General features: G+C 43.8%; 1 protein-coding gene across 1 annotated transcript in view; it reads right to left on the minus strand.

Moving 5' to 3' along the window:
- LOC142095511 (uncharacterized) overlaps positions 1–10,438 on the minus strand; it is a 75,204-nt gene extending 64,766 nt beyond the window's left edge. Inside the window, 5 exon segments of the mRNA XM_075178456.1 lie at positions 6,046–6,157; positions 6,287–6,384; positions 6,502–6,580; positions 6,699–6,890; positions 10,388–10,438. Of these exon segments, the coding sequence (XP_075034557.1) occupies positions 6,046–6,157; positions 6,287–6,384; positions 6,502–6,535 (244 nt within the window). The 5' untranslated portion in view covers positions 6,536–6,580; positions 6,699–6,890; positions 10,388–10,438.
- Between the last annotated feature and the right edge of the window lie 7,260 nt (positions 10,439–17,698).

Raw genomic sequence — 17,698 nt, forward strand, 5'->3', positions numbered from 1 at the left:
GTTCTATAAGCAAGGGGATAAATGTGTAACAATAGTGTTTGATTGTAAACAGTCCCTAACAATAAGGAACAACGTATGATAGGGTCTCCACATCTCCAGCACTGTGAGGGCAGAGGGAAACATTATGTGTAGTACTACAGGAATACAGAACCATCTGGATAGAAGCTTGTCCCCAGCTTCTTCCATTTACTACTGATGGAGGGATTGTGTATTACCAAGAACATCTTGGGCTATTGTCTATCTGAAAATGCCTTGATCTGGACTTCTCACACATCAGTACTGTCTCCGACCTCAATAATTCACCTTTCCCTCTCTCTGACCACCATCTACTATCCTTTAGCATCTCTCTACCCCTCTCACCTTCCCCAGTTCCTAAAGCTACTCTCACCAAGCGTAATCTTGACACCATTGATTCTACCATGTTCTCCTCCTCCCTGGTCTCACGCCTCTTCCCCATCGCCTCTCTTTCTTACCCAATGAGGCCATCTCCTTCTATAATCACACCTTTATTACTGCACTTGACTCTGTCACCCGGCTATCACTATCAAGATTTGTTGGTCTCTACCTCAACTGTCTCACTCCAAACTTACCCGCTATCTTCAAAAATGCTCCCGTAGTGCTGAATAACTCTGGAGAAAATCAGGCACTCATGCTGACTTCCTTCACTTCAAGTTCATACTCACCTCTTACAGATCTGCCCTATCACTCTCTAAACAATCCTTTTTTAAGGCTCTCATTTCTGGACAGTCTTTTAAGCCCAATCGCCTTTTTGCCACCTTCATGTCCCTCCTCTCTCCTTCCCCACTCTCATAGTTCTCTATCGACTTTGCTACCCACTTCACCTTCAAAATTGAGTCAATACATCTTTACATCTCCTCTCATCAGTCCGCTTTTGACCCACTTTGTACAACCTCCCACCCTCCTCTGTGGACACTATATCCATCCCTCCTCCCTATTGCTACCCCCACTTCCTAGCCAACCCTCTTCCTTCACTTCAAGTGCACACCATTCTCTCCTTCTCAACCCCAATCCACCTGGCCACATGACCCCACCCTCCCACCTTGCCCACCTCCTCAACTATTAAAGTAATTCTATCATTTTCAAATAAGCATTGCCCAAGCGATTGTATTGTGTTTCTAACGGACAAAGTGATTTATTTTAGCAGATGCAAAGTTTAACAGTTCAATACATGATTATATTATAATACAGTACAATACAGCCAATACCAAAAGATACATACATAACGCTGCGCTTTGCTGTGCTACCACGGGCCCCTGTGAACAGTATATCTGTTTAGAATACTGTGGTCAGAGTAGACTGAAGACTGGGAGAGCAGCTATGATCATATATACATTCAGTGTTACAGAGTGAACAATAGAAAACACGTGGCTTGCTTCTATAGGTCCAGAATTCGGGTGGGTCCAGGGTAAACAGGTCATAGGCTAGTTCAGACTAAGGAATATAAAGGTGGGGGTCATCTCTTCAGGGGATGTGCTCCAGTTACAACTAGCTCATTAGCATTTTACAGTCTGATATCAATCTGGCTATTTATTCCCTAACATCAATAACCAGAGTATGCAATATGCGATCTCTTCGGCGATGGAACCGGACAGCTGCTGATGAATAGGGGAATAAAATGATATCAGACATGACACATTTCCTATAACCTGAACCTTAAATAACCCTGAAGTGTACATACAATCATAATATATAAACTAATAATAAACTAAATACTATCTGCTCATAAATCACTGTAGAATGGAATCAATATGAATATGAATTATATAAATAACTAAATGTTGTAGTGCAAGTGTGTGCGTGCGTATTTTACCATGCGATTGCGTTATGCCACGTGTAGCGTGGCATACTGTATGCAATCGCACAATGAAACAATATTAACCAATATACTTTCGTTCATCCAATTATACGACTTCGACACAACCTATCCCTCTACTCTGGAACCTACCCCTCCTCCTTTAAACATGCTCTTATCTCCCCTATACTCAAAAAACCATCCCTCAACCATGCCTCTCTCTAATCATCGCCCTCCTTCCTCTTACTCCAAATTTTTCGAACGGATTGTTTACAACCATCTCACCATCTTTCTCTCTTCTTGCGCACTCCTAGACCCACTTCAAGCCGGTTTTCGCTCCCTCCACTTCACCAAAAGTACCCTCACTAAGGTCACTCATGACCTTCTCTTTGTTAAATCTAAAGGACCCCACACCCTTCTTGTCCTTCTCGACCTTTCTGCTGCCTTCGGTACCGTTGACCGATCCCTCTTTTTGCAAACTCTCAAATCTATAGGCCTCTGTAACACTGTCCTCTCCTGGTTTTCTTTTTACCTTACCTACCACTGCTTTCCAGTCTCTACACATGAACCTACCCCCCCACCCCTTTTCCTTACCTGTCGGAGTTCACCAAGATTTCGTTCTTGGCCCCATGCTCTTCTCCCTCTACACCTTCTCCCTTGGTGACCTCATCCACTCCCTTGGCCTCCAGTACCACCTCTATGATGTCGATACCCAAATCTATCTTACCTCACCCCTTCCCTCATGTGTCCTACTTTCTTAAACTTAATATTTCCAAGACTGATCTAATCGTCTTCCCCCCTGCCAGGGCTCCCTCACCTTTCCCCCTTTTTCCTTCTGTTAATAATACTACCCACCTTTCTGTCCCTCAAGTCTGATGCCTTGGGATCATCCTCAGCTCCTTCCTCTCCTTCAAACCACACATTCTGTCCCTCCCAAAATCCTTCTACCTCCACCTCTGGAATATATCCAAGATACGGTCCTCTCCACCACAGAAGCCACCAAAACTCTTATTCACTCACTTGCAATCTCATGCCTTGATTACTGTAACCTCCTTTTCTCTGCCCTACCTGACTCTCACCTTTGCAACTCTTAAGTCCTCAATGACCAACATGTTTTTTTCTCCCGCTGTTCTATCTCTGCTGTCCCTCTATGCCAGTCGCTACATTGGCTTCCCATGGCCTACAGAATAAAATCTAATCTTCTCACCTTCAAAGGTCTCAATCAATCCTCCCCTCCTACATCTCCAACCTGATATACATCTACACTCTGTGCTGCCCCCACCGCTCTGCCTATGACACCCGCCTTACTACTTCAACAATAGAAAACACGTGGCTTGCTTCTATAGGTCCAGAATTCGGGTGGGTCCAGGGTAAACAGGTCTTACCTCTTCCCACTACCGCCTCCATGACTTTCCCTGGGATACTCCTCACCTGTGGAACACATCTCCCACGTCCAATCAGGTTAGCCTCCACTCTCAAAGACTTCAAGCGTGCACTCAAGACTCATTTCTTAATTCAAGCCTATCAGCCTTCCTCCTAACTTCATTGTCTCGGCTTTCACCCCCACTTCCCCAATCAATACCACACTATTTGTGTCTCCCCTGTCCATTAGGATGTAAGCACTCACGTTCAGGGCCATCTTTCCTTGTGTTCTCCTTCTAATATTCCATCACCCTCTGTATCTCTTGGCCTGTTTCCCTAGCCCTATTTTCTTAAGCTTAGCCCTCTTCATGCTTGTCACTACCATCACTCCCATTCACTGTCCCGTAATTAATTTAATCTGCATTAATGTTTTGTCTGTATATTTGTTTATTCTGTAGGTCTGTTCTTTGGATTTTGATCTTCATGTATCATGTAGTGTGTTATAGATCACTGCTTTCTGTATAATGATGATAATAATAATAATAATGTCTCTCCAAAATCTTGTCCCCATTTTCTAAAACAGTCTGGCAAAGCATCAACTGCGGAAACCCTAAGACCTACCATAGATAACAGACTTTGTACATATACCGAAATAAAGGGGAGGGGAAGTAGGTGGAAGCAGATATGGGACCATCTGGAAAATGCAAAGTAGACGTGGAGAAGCTATAATTTTACACACATTACATCTATCAATAGATTCTGGGCAGAGGTTGTATAAGAAGATCTGCCTCAGTATAAGTAGGTAGCTAACAGGTCACATGATATCTGTGTGCCCAAGTATTACACTGACTGTCTGGACCAGATGAAGCAAAAAAAGGAGACACATAGGAAGCTCAAGAAGCTGAGTGAGTAATGGTAAGAGCTTGAGCTTTGGATTTTAAAGTTTTTGAAAACCATACAATTATTGCACGGGGATAGAGATGTCTGGCAAAGTAGTAGAGAAAAGGAAATCATCTACAAAAGCTGCAACCTTATGGTGGGCAGGGCCCAACTTGACACCTGTGAAGTTTGGGTTGTCTCTAATTCTATGAAATAAGCCAATCCAAAAGGGGAATGGACTTCTGGGAAATTCCATTAAGATAGCAACCATTTAGGTCAATAACTTTATCCTTTAGGTTTTTAAAGCATAATGCAGATTTGTATCAACACAGAATTTCCCATTTCAGTCAGCCTATTTCATCGTTGGATTCCTCTGTGCAAGATACAATGTTCTGGTCATCATGTGAAGTGCTACAGGGACACCCAACAACCAAGATAAAGAATCAGCGAGATAGCGGCTAGCCCTGTCTAGTACCAATGTGAATGGGCACTTTATCTGAAAGACTGTCATTTACTCACACTCACAATGAGGAGTGTGAGCAGAGGAGACGGATCCAATTCATAAGGTTGTGAACTTTTCCACTTGTCTTAGTGGCCTCCAAGAAAACTCAGCTTATGATGAAAGGACTTTTCTGTTCGAATAAATAGCAAAATTACAGTGAGGGCCCTGAATTCAGCAATGTACAGATGGATAAGTGGATTAACCGAAACATTCTGTGAAGGATATAACACCCCCATAACGTGCATCATTTTACATGTAATAATATTGGTAGTTGTAGTACTAGTATCAGTACATATATAAATAATATTGCTACGAGTGCACAGGAAGCATCATGGATAAAGTCACATGTGGTTGTGTACAGAGAGGATCATGGGTAATGTTGCACATGGTCTCATCCCATTAATCAGTTATGGAATCACCATGGTGAAGTCCCTTGTACTGGTGTATGAGAATCACCAGAGTGTGGGGAGGAGACTGGTCAGATCTCTGGGCTGGTAGCACAATGATATGATGTGAGGAGGAGAGCAGGAGTCTAATAGGGGCTGATGGCTCCTGATGTATGAGAATCACCAGAGTGTGTGGGGAGGAGACTGGTCAGATGTCTGGGCTGGTAGCACAATGATATGATGTGAGGAGGAGAGCAGGAGTCTAATAGGGGCTGATGGCTCCTGATGTATGAGAATCACCAGAGAGTGTGGGGAGGAGACTGGTCAGATCTCTGGGCTGGTAGCACAATGATATGATGTGAGGAGGAGAGCAGGAGTCTAATAGGGGCTGATGGCTCCTGATGTATGAGAATCACCAGTGTGAGGAGGAGACTGGTCAGATGTCTGGGCTGGTAGCACAATGATATGATGTGAGGAGGAGAGCAGGAGTCTAATAGGGGCTGATGGCTCCTGATGTATGAGAATCACCAGAGAGTGTGGGGAGGAGACAGGTCAGATCACTGGGCTGGTAGCACAATGATATGATGTGAGGAGGAGAGCAGGAGTCTAATAGGGGCTGATGGCTCCTGATGTATGAGACTCACCAGAGAGTGTGAGGAGGAGACTGGTCAGATCTCTGGGCTGGTAGCACAATGATATGATGTGAGGAGAGCAGGAGTCTAATAGGGGCTGATGGCTCCTGATGTATGAGACTCACCAGAGAGTGTGAGGAGGAGACTGGTCAGATCTCTGGGCTGGTAGCACAATGATATGATGTGAGGAGACCAAGAGTCTAATAGGGGCTGATGGCTCCTGATGTATGAGAATCACCAGAGAGTGTGGGGAGGAGACTGGTCAGATCTCTGGGCTGGTAGCACAATGATATGATGTGAGGAGGAGAGCAGGAGTCTAATAGGGGCTGATGGCTCCTGACTCCCCCACTGGGCAGATACATTTTCTCATTAGTTTGTACTGACAGAGGAGGGTGTAGAATAAGAGATTGTTGTAGTGACTGAACAAGGAGAATATGTGACTCTTTTCTGTAATAAGTGTTTATTACTCACCTGTGCTGATATCTGTAGGGATTTCCTCCTCCTTACACTGCTGATCACCCCTCACATACGTCTCTTCTTCTCCCTCTGTATCTTCTATCTTAATATCAGTCAGACCTTCAAACTAATGTTAGATTTCATTGAGATTAAACAGAAGAACATCAAGGTATAAGACACACGAGTGGCTGTTCAGATCGTATGGTGAAAAGTCACATTAGTATATTAGTATTCCTTGAGCCTAAATCCCATCTACCTGATACTCCTGTGGGATACTGTGATTCTCCTCTGTACAATCCTGTGAATAAAGAGGACGAGGACATCTCTCTGGGGTATTTCTGTTACTGGATCCATCTGTAGGAGACACATAATGACTGAATAGATTGTTCATAGGTGATAACCAGATACTGTGTATATAGATGGCCCTTAAAACTGCTCTGTCCTTTACAGTAAATGAAAGTCTCCTCTTACCCAGTGATGTGAGGGGCTGGTGATTCTCCATCATCACGTCCTTGTACAGACCCTTGTGTCCTCCTAAATACTCCCCCTCCTGCATGGAGAAATAGACAGTGACATCATCCACCTAATAGGAACCTGACAAACACAATGATCATCATCCAGACACATCCCCTGGTGTTACTGTATAATGTCCCATTCCCAGCAGTCACCTCTCCAGTCAGCAGCTGAATGATCTTGTTGATGAGTTCCAGGATCTTCTGGTCATTGTCTCTCTCATGTATCAGTGAGTGAGGTGGAGGCACCGTGATGGGGCTCTGGGTCCTGCTCAATCCACCTGACACACAGGGATGGCTGCTGGGTGTCTCACTATCACCAGATGTCTTCTTCACAACTGTGTAATTCTGTGTATTGAGACATCAATTAAAAGCTAAATTAAACACCACCAATATTGGGTTGTTATATGTACATAATATATAAGAAGGATCTATCTTACAAATACCACCCCTCTCCTATCCTAACAATCTCCTATATATAGGTGAGAGGATCACAGTAAGAAAATAAACTTTAATAAGGAGGAAACATTCTAAGGTCACTACAGAACGTTGTGTATAGTGTGGGCATAGAGCTGTGCACATGGGAGCTATGGTGAGGAAATATAGAGACGAATAAAAGAAGATATCAGCGATACCAGCAGCAGCAGGGCCGAATTAATGGGCCTGATGGGGCTGCAGCCCCAGGACTCTCCACAGAAATAGGCACAGGTCAGCCAGCGGAATAATTCTTTTTTGTGAGGGCACCTGGCATGGAGAAGGGGAGAGGGGTTTGGGGCGATGAGCAGTGCGAGGTGGTTATGTGGACCAGCCACTGGTGGCTTCCCTGGTTTCTAGGGGGCGGTCCTGTCATTGGAGAGCAACAAGCAGCCAATTGCAAGGCTGCTTGTTGGTGAGTGGGATGTGGGGCTGCACCTACAGAGGCTGTGTGTGACTCGTGTGTACAAACCTCCACCCAGTCCCAGACTGAGATCACCGCACAACAGATAGGAACAATTAATTTTTAACAGGGGATATGTGACAGCAGGGGATATGTGACAGCAGGGGATATGTGACAGCAGGTCCAACAGGGGATATGTGACAGCAGGGGATATGTGACAGCAGGGGATATGTGACAGCAGAGGATATGTGACAATAAAATATACATGTGTGAATGGCCCGTGTGTATTAACATAGGGATCAGTTCCTTTTCTCACAACAAAATTACCAACATTTTCAATGGAGATTATGCCCTGGGCCACTGACTTGAAAAAATAATAATTATATATAAAAAATCTTATACATTCCCATTTGGTCATTTGAGGTGTTAGTAGGTATGACCAACAGAAGATAATCATGTTCTCACACATTAACTGCACAGATCGTTTGTATCAATAAAAATCATATTTTGCTCTTTGTATTGGGTGGCGGTCGCATGGCTGCCCTTTGTATTGTGTGGCAGTGACAACGGTTCTATGTATTGTATGGTGGTCCCAAGGGTGCTATGTATTGTGTGGCAGTGACAATGGTTCTATGTATTGTATGGTGGTCCCAAGGGTTCTATGTATTGTGTGGCAGTGACAAGGGTTCTATGTATTGTGTGGTGGTCCCAAGGGTTCTATGTATTGTATGGTAGTCCCAAGGGTGCTATGTATTGTATGGTGGTCCCAAGGGTGTTATGTATTGTGTGGTGGTCCCAAGGGTGCTATGTATTGTGTGGCAGTGACAAGGGTTCTATGTATTGTGTGGCAGTGACAAGGGTTATATGTATTGTATGGTGGTCCCAAGGGTGCTATGTATTGTGTGGCGGTCACAAGGGTGCTGGGTGGTCTTTTGCTGCTGTAGCACATCCACTTCAAGGTTGGATGTGCTGTGCATTCATAGTCGCTCTTCTGCATACCACTCATGGTTAAATGAGTTACTGTCGCCTTTCTGTCAGCTGGAACCAGGCTGACCATTCTCTTCTGAAACCACTCATTGGTGTTTCCACCCACAGAACTGCTGCTCACTGGATGTTTTTGGTTTTGAGCACCGTTCTCTGTAAACTCTAGAGACTGTTGTGAGTAAAAATCCATAGAGATCAACAGTTGTGGATGTACTTAAACAACCCGTATGGCACCAACAATCATTCCACAGTGAAATTAACTTAGATCACATTTCTTCTCTATTGTAGTGTATGGTCTGACCAACAATTGCAATTTTTGCCCATGTCTGCATGCTTTTATACATTGAGATTCTGCCATATGGGATGGGAGGGAGATGTGGGTGGTTGGAGGGAAGTGCAAGCTATGCCCTCCATGGTGCTGGCCACACCCACACACCGCTGGTCACACCCACACATTACTGGCCACACCCACACACCGCTGGTGAGACGGCAGTTTTCACAATAGGCCCTTTATAATTTTCAGCCCCGGGCCCATGTGGCCTTCATCTGGCCCAGAGCAGCAGCAATAGGATAATTTATCTGCCACACATGGAAATCTTGTCATCTCCATCACACATTGGGTAGTTTTATCACAGATAACATTCTATAGTAATGTCAGGACAGTTATAATACACTTGGAAAAGTAAAAAAAAAAAAAAATCCTATTTGGCTGCAATTTATATACGCTATAATTTTAATATTATAATAACCAGTTCACCAGTCTGCAACGCCTGTACTATAAAAACAGGACTCTAGAGACTGGTGCACCTGTACTATAATAACAGGACACCAGTGTCTGCTCCACCTGTACTATAATAACAGCACATCAGAGACTGCCCCACCTGTACTATAATAACAGGACACCAGAGGCTGCTCCACCTGTACTATAATAACAGGACACCAGAGACTGCTCCACCTGTACTATAACAGGACACCAGAGACTGCTCCACCTGTAATATATAATAACAGGACACCAGAGACTGCTCCACCTGTACTATAATAACAGGACACCAGAGTCTGCTCCACCTGTACTATAATAACATGACACCAGAGCCTGCTCTACCTGTACTATAATAACAGGACACCAGAGCCTGCTCCACCTGTACTATAATAACAGGACACCAGAGCCTGCTCCACCTGTACTATAATAACATGACACCAGAGACTGCTCTACCTGTACTATAATAACAGGACACCAGAGCCTGCTCCACCTGTACTATAATAACAGGACACCAGAGATTGCTCCACCTGTACTATAATAACAGTACACCAGAGCCTGCTCCACCTGTACTATAATAACAGGACACCAGAGCCTGCTCCACCTGTACTATAATAACAGGACACCAGAGCCTGCTCCACCTGTACTATAATAACATGACACCAGAGACTGCTCTACCTGTACTATAATAACAGGACACCAGAGCCTGCTCCACCTGTACTATAATAACAGGACACCAGAGATTGCTCCACCTGTACTATAATAACAGTACACCAGAGCCTGCTCCACCTGTAATATAATAACAGGACACCAGAGTCTGCTCCACCTGTACTATAATAACAGGACACCAGTGTCTGCTCCTCCTGTACTATAATAACAGGACACCAGAGTCTGCTCCACCTGTACTATAATAACAGTACACCAGAGCCTGCTCCACCTGTACTATAATAACAGGACACCAGAGCCTGCTCCACCTGTACTATAATAACAGGACACCAGAGTCTGCTCCACCTGTACTATAATAACAGGACACCAGAGACTGCTCCACCTGTACTATAATAACAGGACACTAGAGACTGCTCCACCTGTACTATAATAACAGGACACCAGAGACTGCTCCACCTGTACTATAATAACAGACACCAGAGTCTGCTCCACCTGTACTATAATAATAATCAGACACCAGAGACTGCTCTCATCGCATTATAATAATAATAATATTATTACCTGCTGCCAGACGCAACAATGTCTCCTCTCTGCTTCCTCCTATTCAGGGTCACCCGGAAGTAGATATCGAACATAAACAATAACTGTCAGCCAGATGGAACGCACAGACAGGAAGCCGAGTGGAACGCACATACCGGAAGCCGAGTGGAACGCACAGACCGGATCTCAGTGGAACGCACAGACCGGATGTATTACATCTTCCGGGTGAGAGGCTGTGACGGGGGAAGTAACTACATAGATACATAATGATAGAGATCCCTTTGTACCCCCATAGGTCATACACGGGCAGTAGTAATAACACTGTATACATCCCCATCACAGCTGCTGGGAGTTGTAGTTCTCCCACAGTGTTAGCAGTTGTTGCTGGTCCTGAGGGTAAGGGGGCCGTCTGCATCCAACACAGGGGTCAGACATTGGGGTTAGGGGGATCTGGTGCACTAGGGGGGGATTGTCAGTGTGTGGACCCATCATGGTAGAGGATGTGTATGGGGGCTGCCTTGTTATCTCTTACATGCTCTATTATTATTATTATTATTATTATTATTATAGATTTGTAAGACACAACTGCTCCACAGCACCGGACAGCGGGAGAAACATAAACCATGGATATTAAATGATAATAATAAAGAGCACTTTGTAAAGCTCCTCTCAGACCAGAGAGACACTGACAGGCTGAGTAGCAGCATAGCTGCAGCTTATCTCTACAGATCTTACCATATTTCTTGTAACATTGGATGATGCACAAAGCATTGTGATCTTCTGCAGGGGCATCTAATTATTTGTAGCAGACCTGTCTGACCTAAATCTAAATCAGATCTGTAAATCTGATGAATGGGCCGGAGGCAGGAAAGGAAATAGAGTCGATTTCGGGAAGAGAGAACTGTAAATGAGTAAAGGTCTGTTGGAGTAGAAGCACAGCGGGTAGAAGGGGTGGAAATTTGGTGAGTAGAGAAGAATCACTGGGATAATAGAGCAGGGTGAGGAAGCTGAGACATTATTGGTTGTCATTGGTGGGAAGGTTGAGGATGGTACAGAAAGCTGTTAATGAATAATCCCGAGAGAGTAGAAGTGGGTTGAAAGAAGGTCAGTTCCCTGAGCTCAGTAAGAGGCAGTGAGTGGAGGGAAGATGAGTGAAACAATGTTGGGTTGTAGGAGGATATGGAATGTGGGGGAAGCTGTGGTATTCAGGGTTCTCTTGATGGGAAGGAGCTGTGATAACTGGTGGAGGATCATAAAGATCTGGGGGTAAATGTATCAAACTGAGAGTTTTCCGACGGGTTTGAAAAGTGGAGATGTTGCCTATAGCAACCAATCAGATTCTAGCTGTCATTTTGTAGAATGTACTGAATAAATGATAACTAGAATCTGATTGGTTTTTCAAACCTGCCGGAAAACTCTCAGCTTGATACATTTACACCCTGAGGTTGCGCAGCATGATTAAAGAATTTTATACCCATTTTCCGAAGTACTCTCTATTTGGTTTTGAAGGTGGGAACTTAGGTTTTAATACTTACTGTGGGACCGGATGGTGCTGTTCAGTCCTTAGGGGACCTTTGCATATGGAACAATTTGTATTCATGGAGTTGTGGGTGTTGCCGTTAATGTTTTCTGGCTTTATGATTACGTATCGGACGTATGGACGCCGCTGAAATAACCTGGGTTTCCATATTAGTAGCAAACGGAGATATACACGCTCACTTGATATCTTATAACGGTGTAGGCCTCCTAATATACCGAAAGGGGACTGTTTTTATTTTATGATAGCTGTCATATTGTAAGTGGAAGTAATTAATTGAACTTTGCTGTCTCTGGAGTCTCTTCTTGCCAGTTTTTGTCTGCCTGCCTCCTGCATCCTCCCAGCCTTTGTTCTTCCACTGATGCTTCCCTCTTGCTTCATTCGACATCCTCTTGACACCCACCTGCTGCCTCCAGGCTTTCTCCTGATGCCAGGCAGCCTCCATCCTCTGGCCTTCTCCCGATGCTTCCCTTTATCTCTCGGCCTTCTTGTGATGCCAGCTCCTGCAGCCTCCATCCTCGTACTTTCTCCAGAGCCATCTGCCTGCAGCCTCCATTATCTGGCCCTCTGCTGATGTCTTCATACCAAACCTTCTCCTGATGTCGTCCTCCCATCCTCTCATGTCTCTGTCCTCTTCAGATGTCCCTCGATATCTCCTTTGATCCCTGGCCTCCTGCCCACTGCAACCTTGTCCACCTTCAATCGTTCCTGACTTCTGGAACTACCACACACTCCTTCCACTGGTCCTCTGGGTCATCCATAACTGTACCACCTTTCCATATTGCCATTTCTTTTCTACCACTGCTTTTTGTCATTGTTTTCATTGCCTTTATTACCATAGCTTTTATTACACTGATAATTATCATTGTCTTTATTGCCACTGTTTTCCTTTTCACCTTTTCTGCCTTAGCCTCATTGCCATTGATCTGATTGTACTTCTCTCATTGGATCTCTGCCTCATGCCGCCTTTCATACTTACTCTCCCTTCTCTGAATTATCACCTGCCCCCTCTTCTCCTTTCCCCCCCTTCCCTTATACTAGTCATGCCCCTCATCTCACAATCTGCCTTCTCTCTCATCACCCAAGTACTCTGTGCTTCTACCAACACTTATCTCTCCACCCTCCCCATTGTCTCTTCTCCCGTACTTAGTCTCCCCTCCTTCCCTAAACCATTCACCCCTCTCTATAGTGCCCCTTTGCTTTCCCTCCCATCTCATGCACACATAAATCTATCACATACACACTTCATGCCATCTTCTGGCACCCTACCACATTGACCCCCCACCCCCTACCGAGCCCCAAACTCACTCCCCCTTACCCTTTGCCAACCTCCACTCTGAACCAGACAACTTCCCTCCTAACCCATCCTTACGCTGCCCCCCTACTTCAAACCTGTCTCGCTCCAGCAACCCCTCTTATCTCATTCAAATACAGTCATTTTACTCCCTCCCTGTCTCCTGCGTCCTCTGGAATTCTAGGTGTGACAGGATGGACCTCCTATGCCACCCTGTCTGTTCTGTTGCTGTGGACCAGCTGGGCTTGCCTTACCACTGTCCCCTTTTCTGCGCCCTCTAACCGCAGTTGGAGGGGCTTTTGCTGCTGCCACCACTAGACTCCTTAGCGACACCTAGAACCGTGTCCTTCTGGGTAACTCTTGTTGCTTGTGTACCCCCTTGCTAGTACACCCGGGCTGGTACCCCTGACCTCTTGCCTTCAGTTCAGGGTTGCTGTGGATGGTACCCCCTGGCCAATCACACTGGCCAGAGCTGCAGGTAGCGGGCAGAGCGTTGGTACTGGATGCTGGGTCCCAATCTCAGAACAGCCGGATAACGGATTAGATTTGGCCTTATTGGTGGTCACAGAAATTACAGCAGGTAAGTAGGCTTCAAAGCAGGTTCTTGAAGCAGTGATGTCTATTAGCTCAAGTGTCCTAATAAAGACAGTTACACTAGTTTGAGGTACTAGTGATCTCCAGAAGTACAGATGGTATAATAATACATGGTCAAACATTGCTCATTTTTATACAGTTTTGGACACAGCCTGGCAGGGGGTAAAGCAGCCCCCTTTTCCGTCCAGGCGACAAAAAGTCTGAAATATATCATTCAAAGATTAACATCAGGATGTGAGATGTTCTTTAAACTTAGATTTTAAATGCAATTTATACTTCACATAATTTCACTAATCTGCGATATCCTAAGTCACATTGGTCAGATGTTTCCTGTCACATTAACAAGGCAGGATAACACAAAACGACTCCCGCTGTGCTTTCAGGATAAAAAGACGTGTTGGTCACTTCACATGAAAATAATTACCATGAAGCTTACTTTAGAACTAATGCAAATCCAATTTCCTCTCCTGGCACTGTCTCAGAAATAAATACATTTCCTATACCGAAATACAACACAATCTAAAAAAAAAAATCAGTACATTTGCAATTACATAAATTGGTGCCCTGTGCTATTTAAACTTATACAATAAGTTATTTATAACTGATCCAGCCACACTAGGTCTGTTTGTAATAAACTGGCTGCCACCCACAACCACTTCTTTTTCAACTCCCTTAACCTCCTAGCAATCACTGAATCTTCGATCTAGACATCCAACACCACTTCTCCCTTTGCCCTCTCCTCTTGTAGCCTCTTTCTCTCACAACCCGAGACCTGGGGTTTGGAAAGGTTGCAATGTGGGGGTTCTTCTTTCCTTTCTGTATTATATCCTCAGTCCTTCCTCTCATTCTCCTTTGAGGTACACGACATTTGCCTTTTTCACTTTTGTGTTGAGTTTATCCGTCCTCCAATCCTGTCACCTGTTTGCTACTATTAATTTAACAATATTACACTTTCCTCAGTCCAACAAGTTCGCTGCCTAGGAGTTGTTCTCGACTCCACCCTCTGTTTCACTCCCCACAATCAACTCCTTTCCCAAGCATGCCGTTTCCACCTTCAATACATCTCCAGGATAAGACCCTTTCTCACCCTGGAGGCAACCAAGACTAACCTCCACTCCCTTGTTATTTCACATCTGGACTACTGTAACCTCCATCTCACTGGCCTTCCTTCCTTTCCGTAGCGTGCCCTTTCACACCGTAGCGTACCGTACACATCTTTTCAGACAAAGACAACCAAGTTTGCTCGATTTTAATTGAAAGGACTTTATCCAATATGCTGACTTCGACACAGCCTATTCACCATGAGCTACACCAGCAGCTCAACCTCCTGGTAGCGGAAGTTGGGCTGCTTACGCTAAGTGGACACTTGACTGGGTCCAGGCGTCTCTTCCTCAGAATGTAATGGTCAAATTATACACAAACTATACGCAGCAGAACACCAAAATGGATACAGAAAATCACAAAATGGCAAAGCACAATCCATCTCTTCAGCTTCATATAGTGTCTGCAGAGATTTATTCTACAGCCATTTGTTACGTGGGAACGCCACTAATTGCGTTGGTATGTCCAACTTTCATGATAGAAGGAAATATGACAGGTACATCGACATGTATGACAGGTACACATACTAATAAGGGTATACATCTATATATTGATGTCATATAGTTTCTCGATAGGTCAAATATCTCACTAAGTGGTCCTCACTAAATTCAATGTACAATCATCTAGGACAGTAAACATAACCTTAAATAAAATATAACTTATTATATATCTATAAATTACATTAAAAGGCAAAATATTCTCATTTTAAAATGAGTGAGTATGCTATGGGCATTGATTTATTCAGTCTATTAGGATCAGTGATAAGGAATTTTGCTGGACTTAACCTCCAGATGTTATATCTGTATGTTCCTGGGACTGATCTATTGCTTCCAATAGATATATCAATGTTCTGTTCTTAATTCTCTCACTCTCTAGAACAATATCTAGATAGATGGTGTCAGATGGTATAATATTGTACAACTTAGATGCTGAGTATTCTTGAAATGAAGGCAGCTTTTTGTCCAATCCTTTCACTTATGGATGTTGTTTGTCTTCGTGTCCCTTACCTGCTTTATAAAATGATATAATCATCATCATCTATTTATATAGCGCTACTAATTCCGCACCGCTGTAATTACATCAGTCCCTGATCATTTATTATTTGGTATTTATAATATTCTAATCACAAGGTCCCTTCTGGCTAAACTTTATAATTGTCAGTTTCAGGATATAAGCCAGTTGTGTTAGATATTATTTGCATGTAACAAGTGGTGCCTTAATTCTGTGCTGATTATTAATCTTCTTACATGAAATCTTTAACCTCAGTATTCAATTATGTTTGTTGTGTTTATAATCCCTGGAGATCATTAAATCCTATCCCATTAGATAAGTGCCCCTATTATGAGATGTAGCGGTTTAGCTTCTCCTTCAATTCTTCTGTCCATTTTAATTATTATATTATTATTCATTTTTATTTATAGGGCCCCACAAAATGTCTGCAGCGCCATACAGGTTTGTTGGCCGATCTAAGTGGTCGAGTTGGTGTGTGATAAAGGATGAGGATGAAGATGTAGGGAGCAGTGGAGTTGGCGAGTGCCTTGTATATGAGGGTGAGGAGCTTGTAAAGGATTCTGTAGGGGAAGGGGAACCAGTGTAGTGCTTGCCAGAGGGTGGAGACAACTGTTGAGCGGTGAGAAAGGAAGATAAGTCTAGCAGCGGCATTGAGTACAAATCAAAGAGGAGTGAGATGAGATTGGGGGAGGCCAATAAGTCAGAAGGTTACAGTAGTCCAAACGAGAGATGATCAGAGTGTAGATGAGAGATTTGGTGGCATCTTGGGAGAGGAAGGGCCGAATGTGAGCAATGTTGCGTAACTGGAAGCGGCAGGATTTGACAAGAGAAGGAATGTGTGGGACAAAGGCGAAAGAGGATTGTAAGCTTGCGAGCAGGGTTCTCTTATCTCTCTGTCTGTATTACCCAGTATTGTTTTATTAATGTTTGTTCCCAATTGTAAAGCGCTATGGAATTTGCTGACGCTATATAAATAAATGATGATGATGATGAAGAAGAATCAAGGATGACACCCAGGCAGCGGAATTGGGGAACAGATGAGATAGTGGAATTGTCAGCAGTGACAGAGAGGTCTTAGGGGGAGGAGGTTCTCAATGGAGGGAAGACAATGAGTTCTGTTTTAGATATGTTAAGTTTAAAACATCTAGAGGACTTCTAGGAGGAGATGGCAGAGGCAGGCGAACACTTTAGCCCCAAAGTTGTAAACCATCTAGCCAAGCAGAACGAGCAGAGGTGAGAACTCAAGGTCCTGTGAACATTCCAGATCTCAGGACATCCCTAGCTCACTTCAAAAGCCCTGTGACATTTGGGAGATAAATCTGTCCTTATTGACAGCTAAACTCCAAAGATGGGGAGTGAGAGCTATATGGAAAAAGATTTAAAATCTTCTGCCTTAGACATTAACGTGTGCATTTTCATGAGGGGTCTATCAAGACTGAAATGTTCAATCTTTCTCAATTATGTTCCCTCACACACATGCCAAGTCTTAACTAGTAAGTAAGGAATCTGGTTTTATTTCCTATTTTATTTTCTAAAACTTATTTGTGCAACTTAATGTATGTCTTGTGATGTGAAAGCCATCCTGATTGACACAATATTGACTCTTTATGGTTAAAATTGTTTCAATTAAGCAATACAATATTCTTATGTTTTATTTGTCCAATTCTGTTCTTTTCAGAATTCAGCTGGAACGGGTCAAAGGTTGACATGGTTTGAACAGATGTAGTCTTAGTGCAGAATGACAATCTTATTTACCTATAGGTTTAAAGAACAATGAGAAAGGTCAAGCTAAATA

Source organism: Mixophyes fleayi, chromosome 6 (assembly GCF_038048845.1).
Source record: "Mixophyes fleayi isolate aMixFle1 chromosome 6, aMixFle1.hap1, whole genome shotgun sequence".
Taxonomy (NCBI): domain Eukaryota; kingdom Metazoa; phylum Chordata; class Amphibia; order Anura; family Limnodynastidae; genus Mixophyes; species Mixophyes fleayi.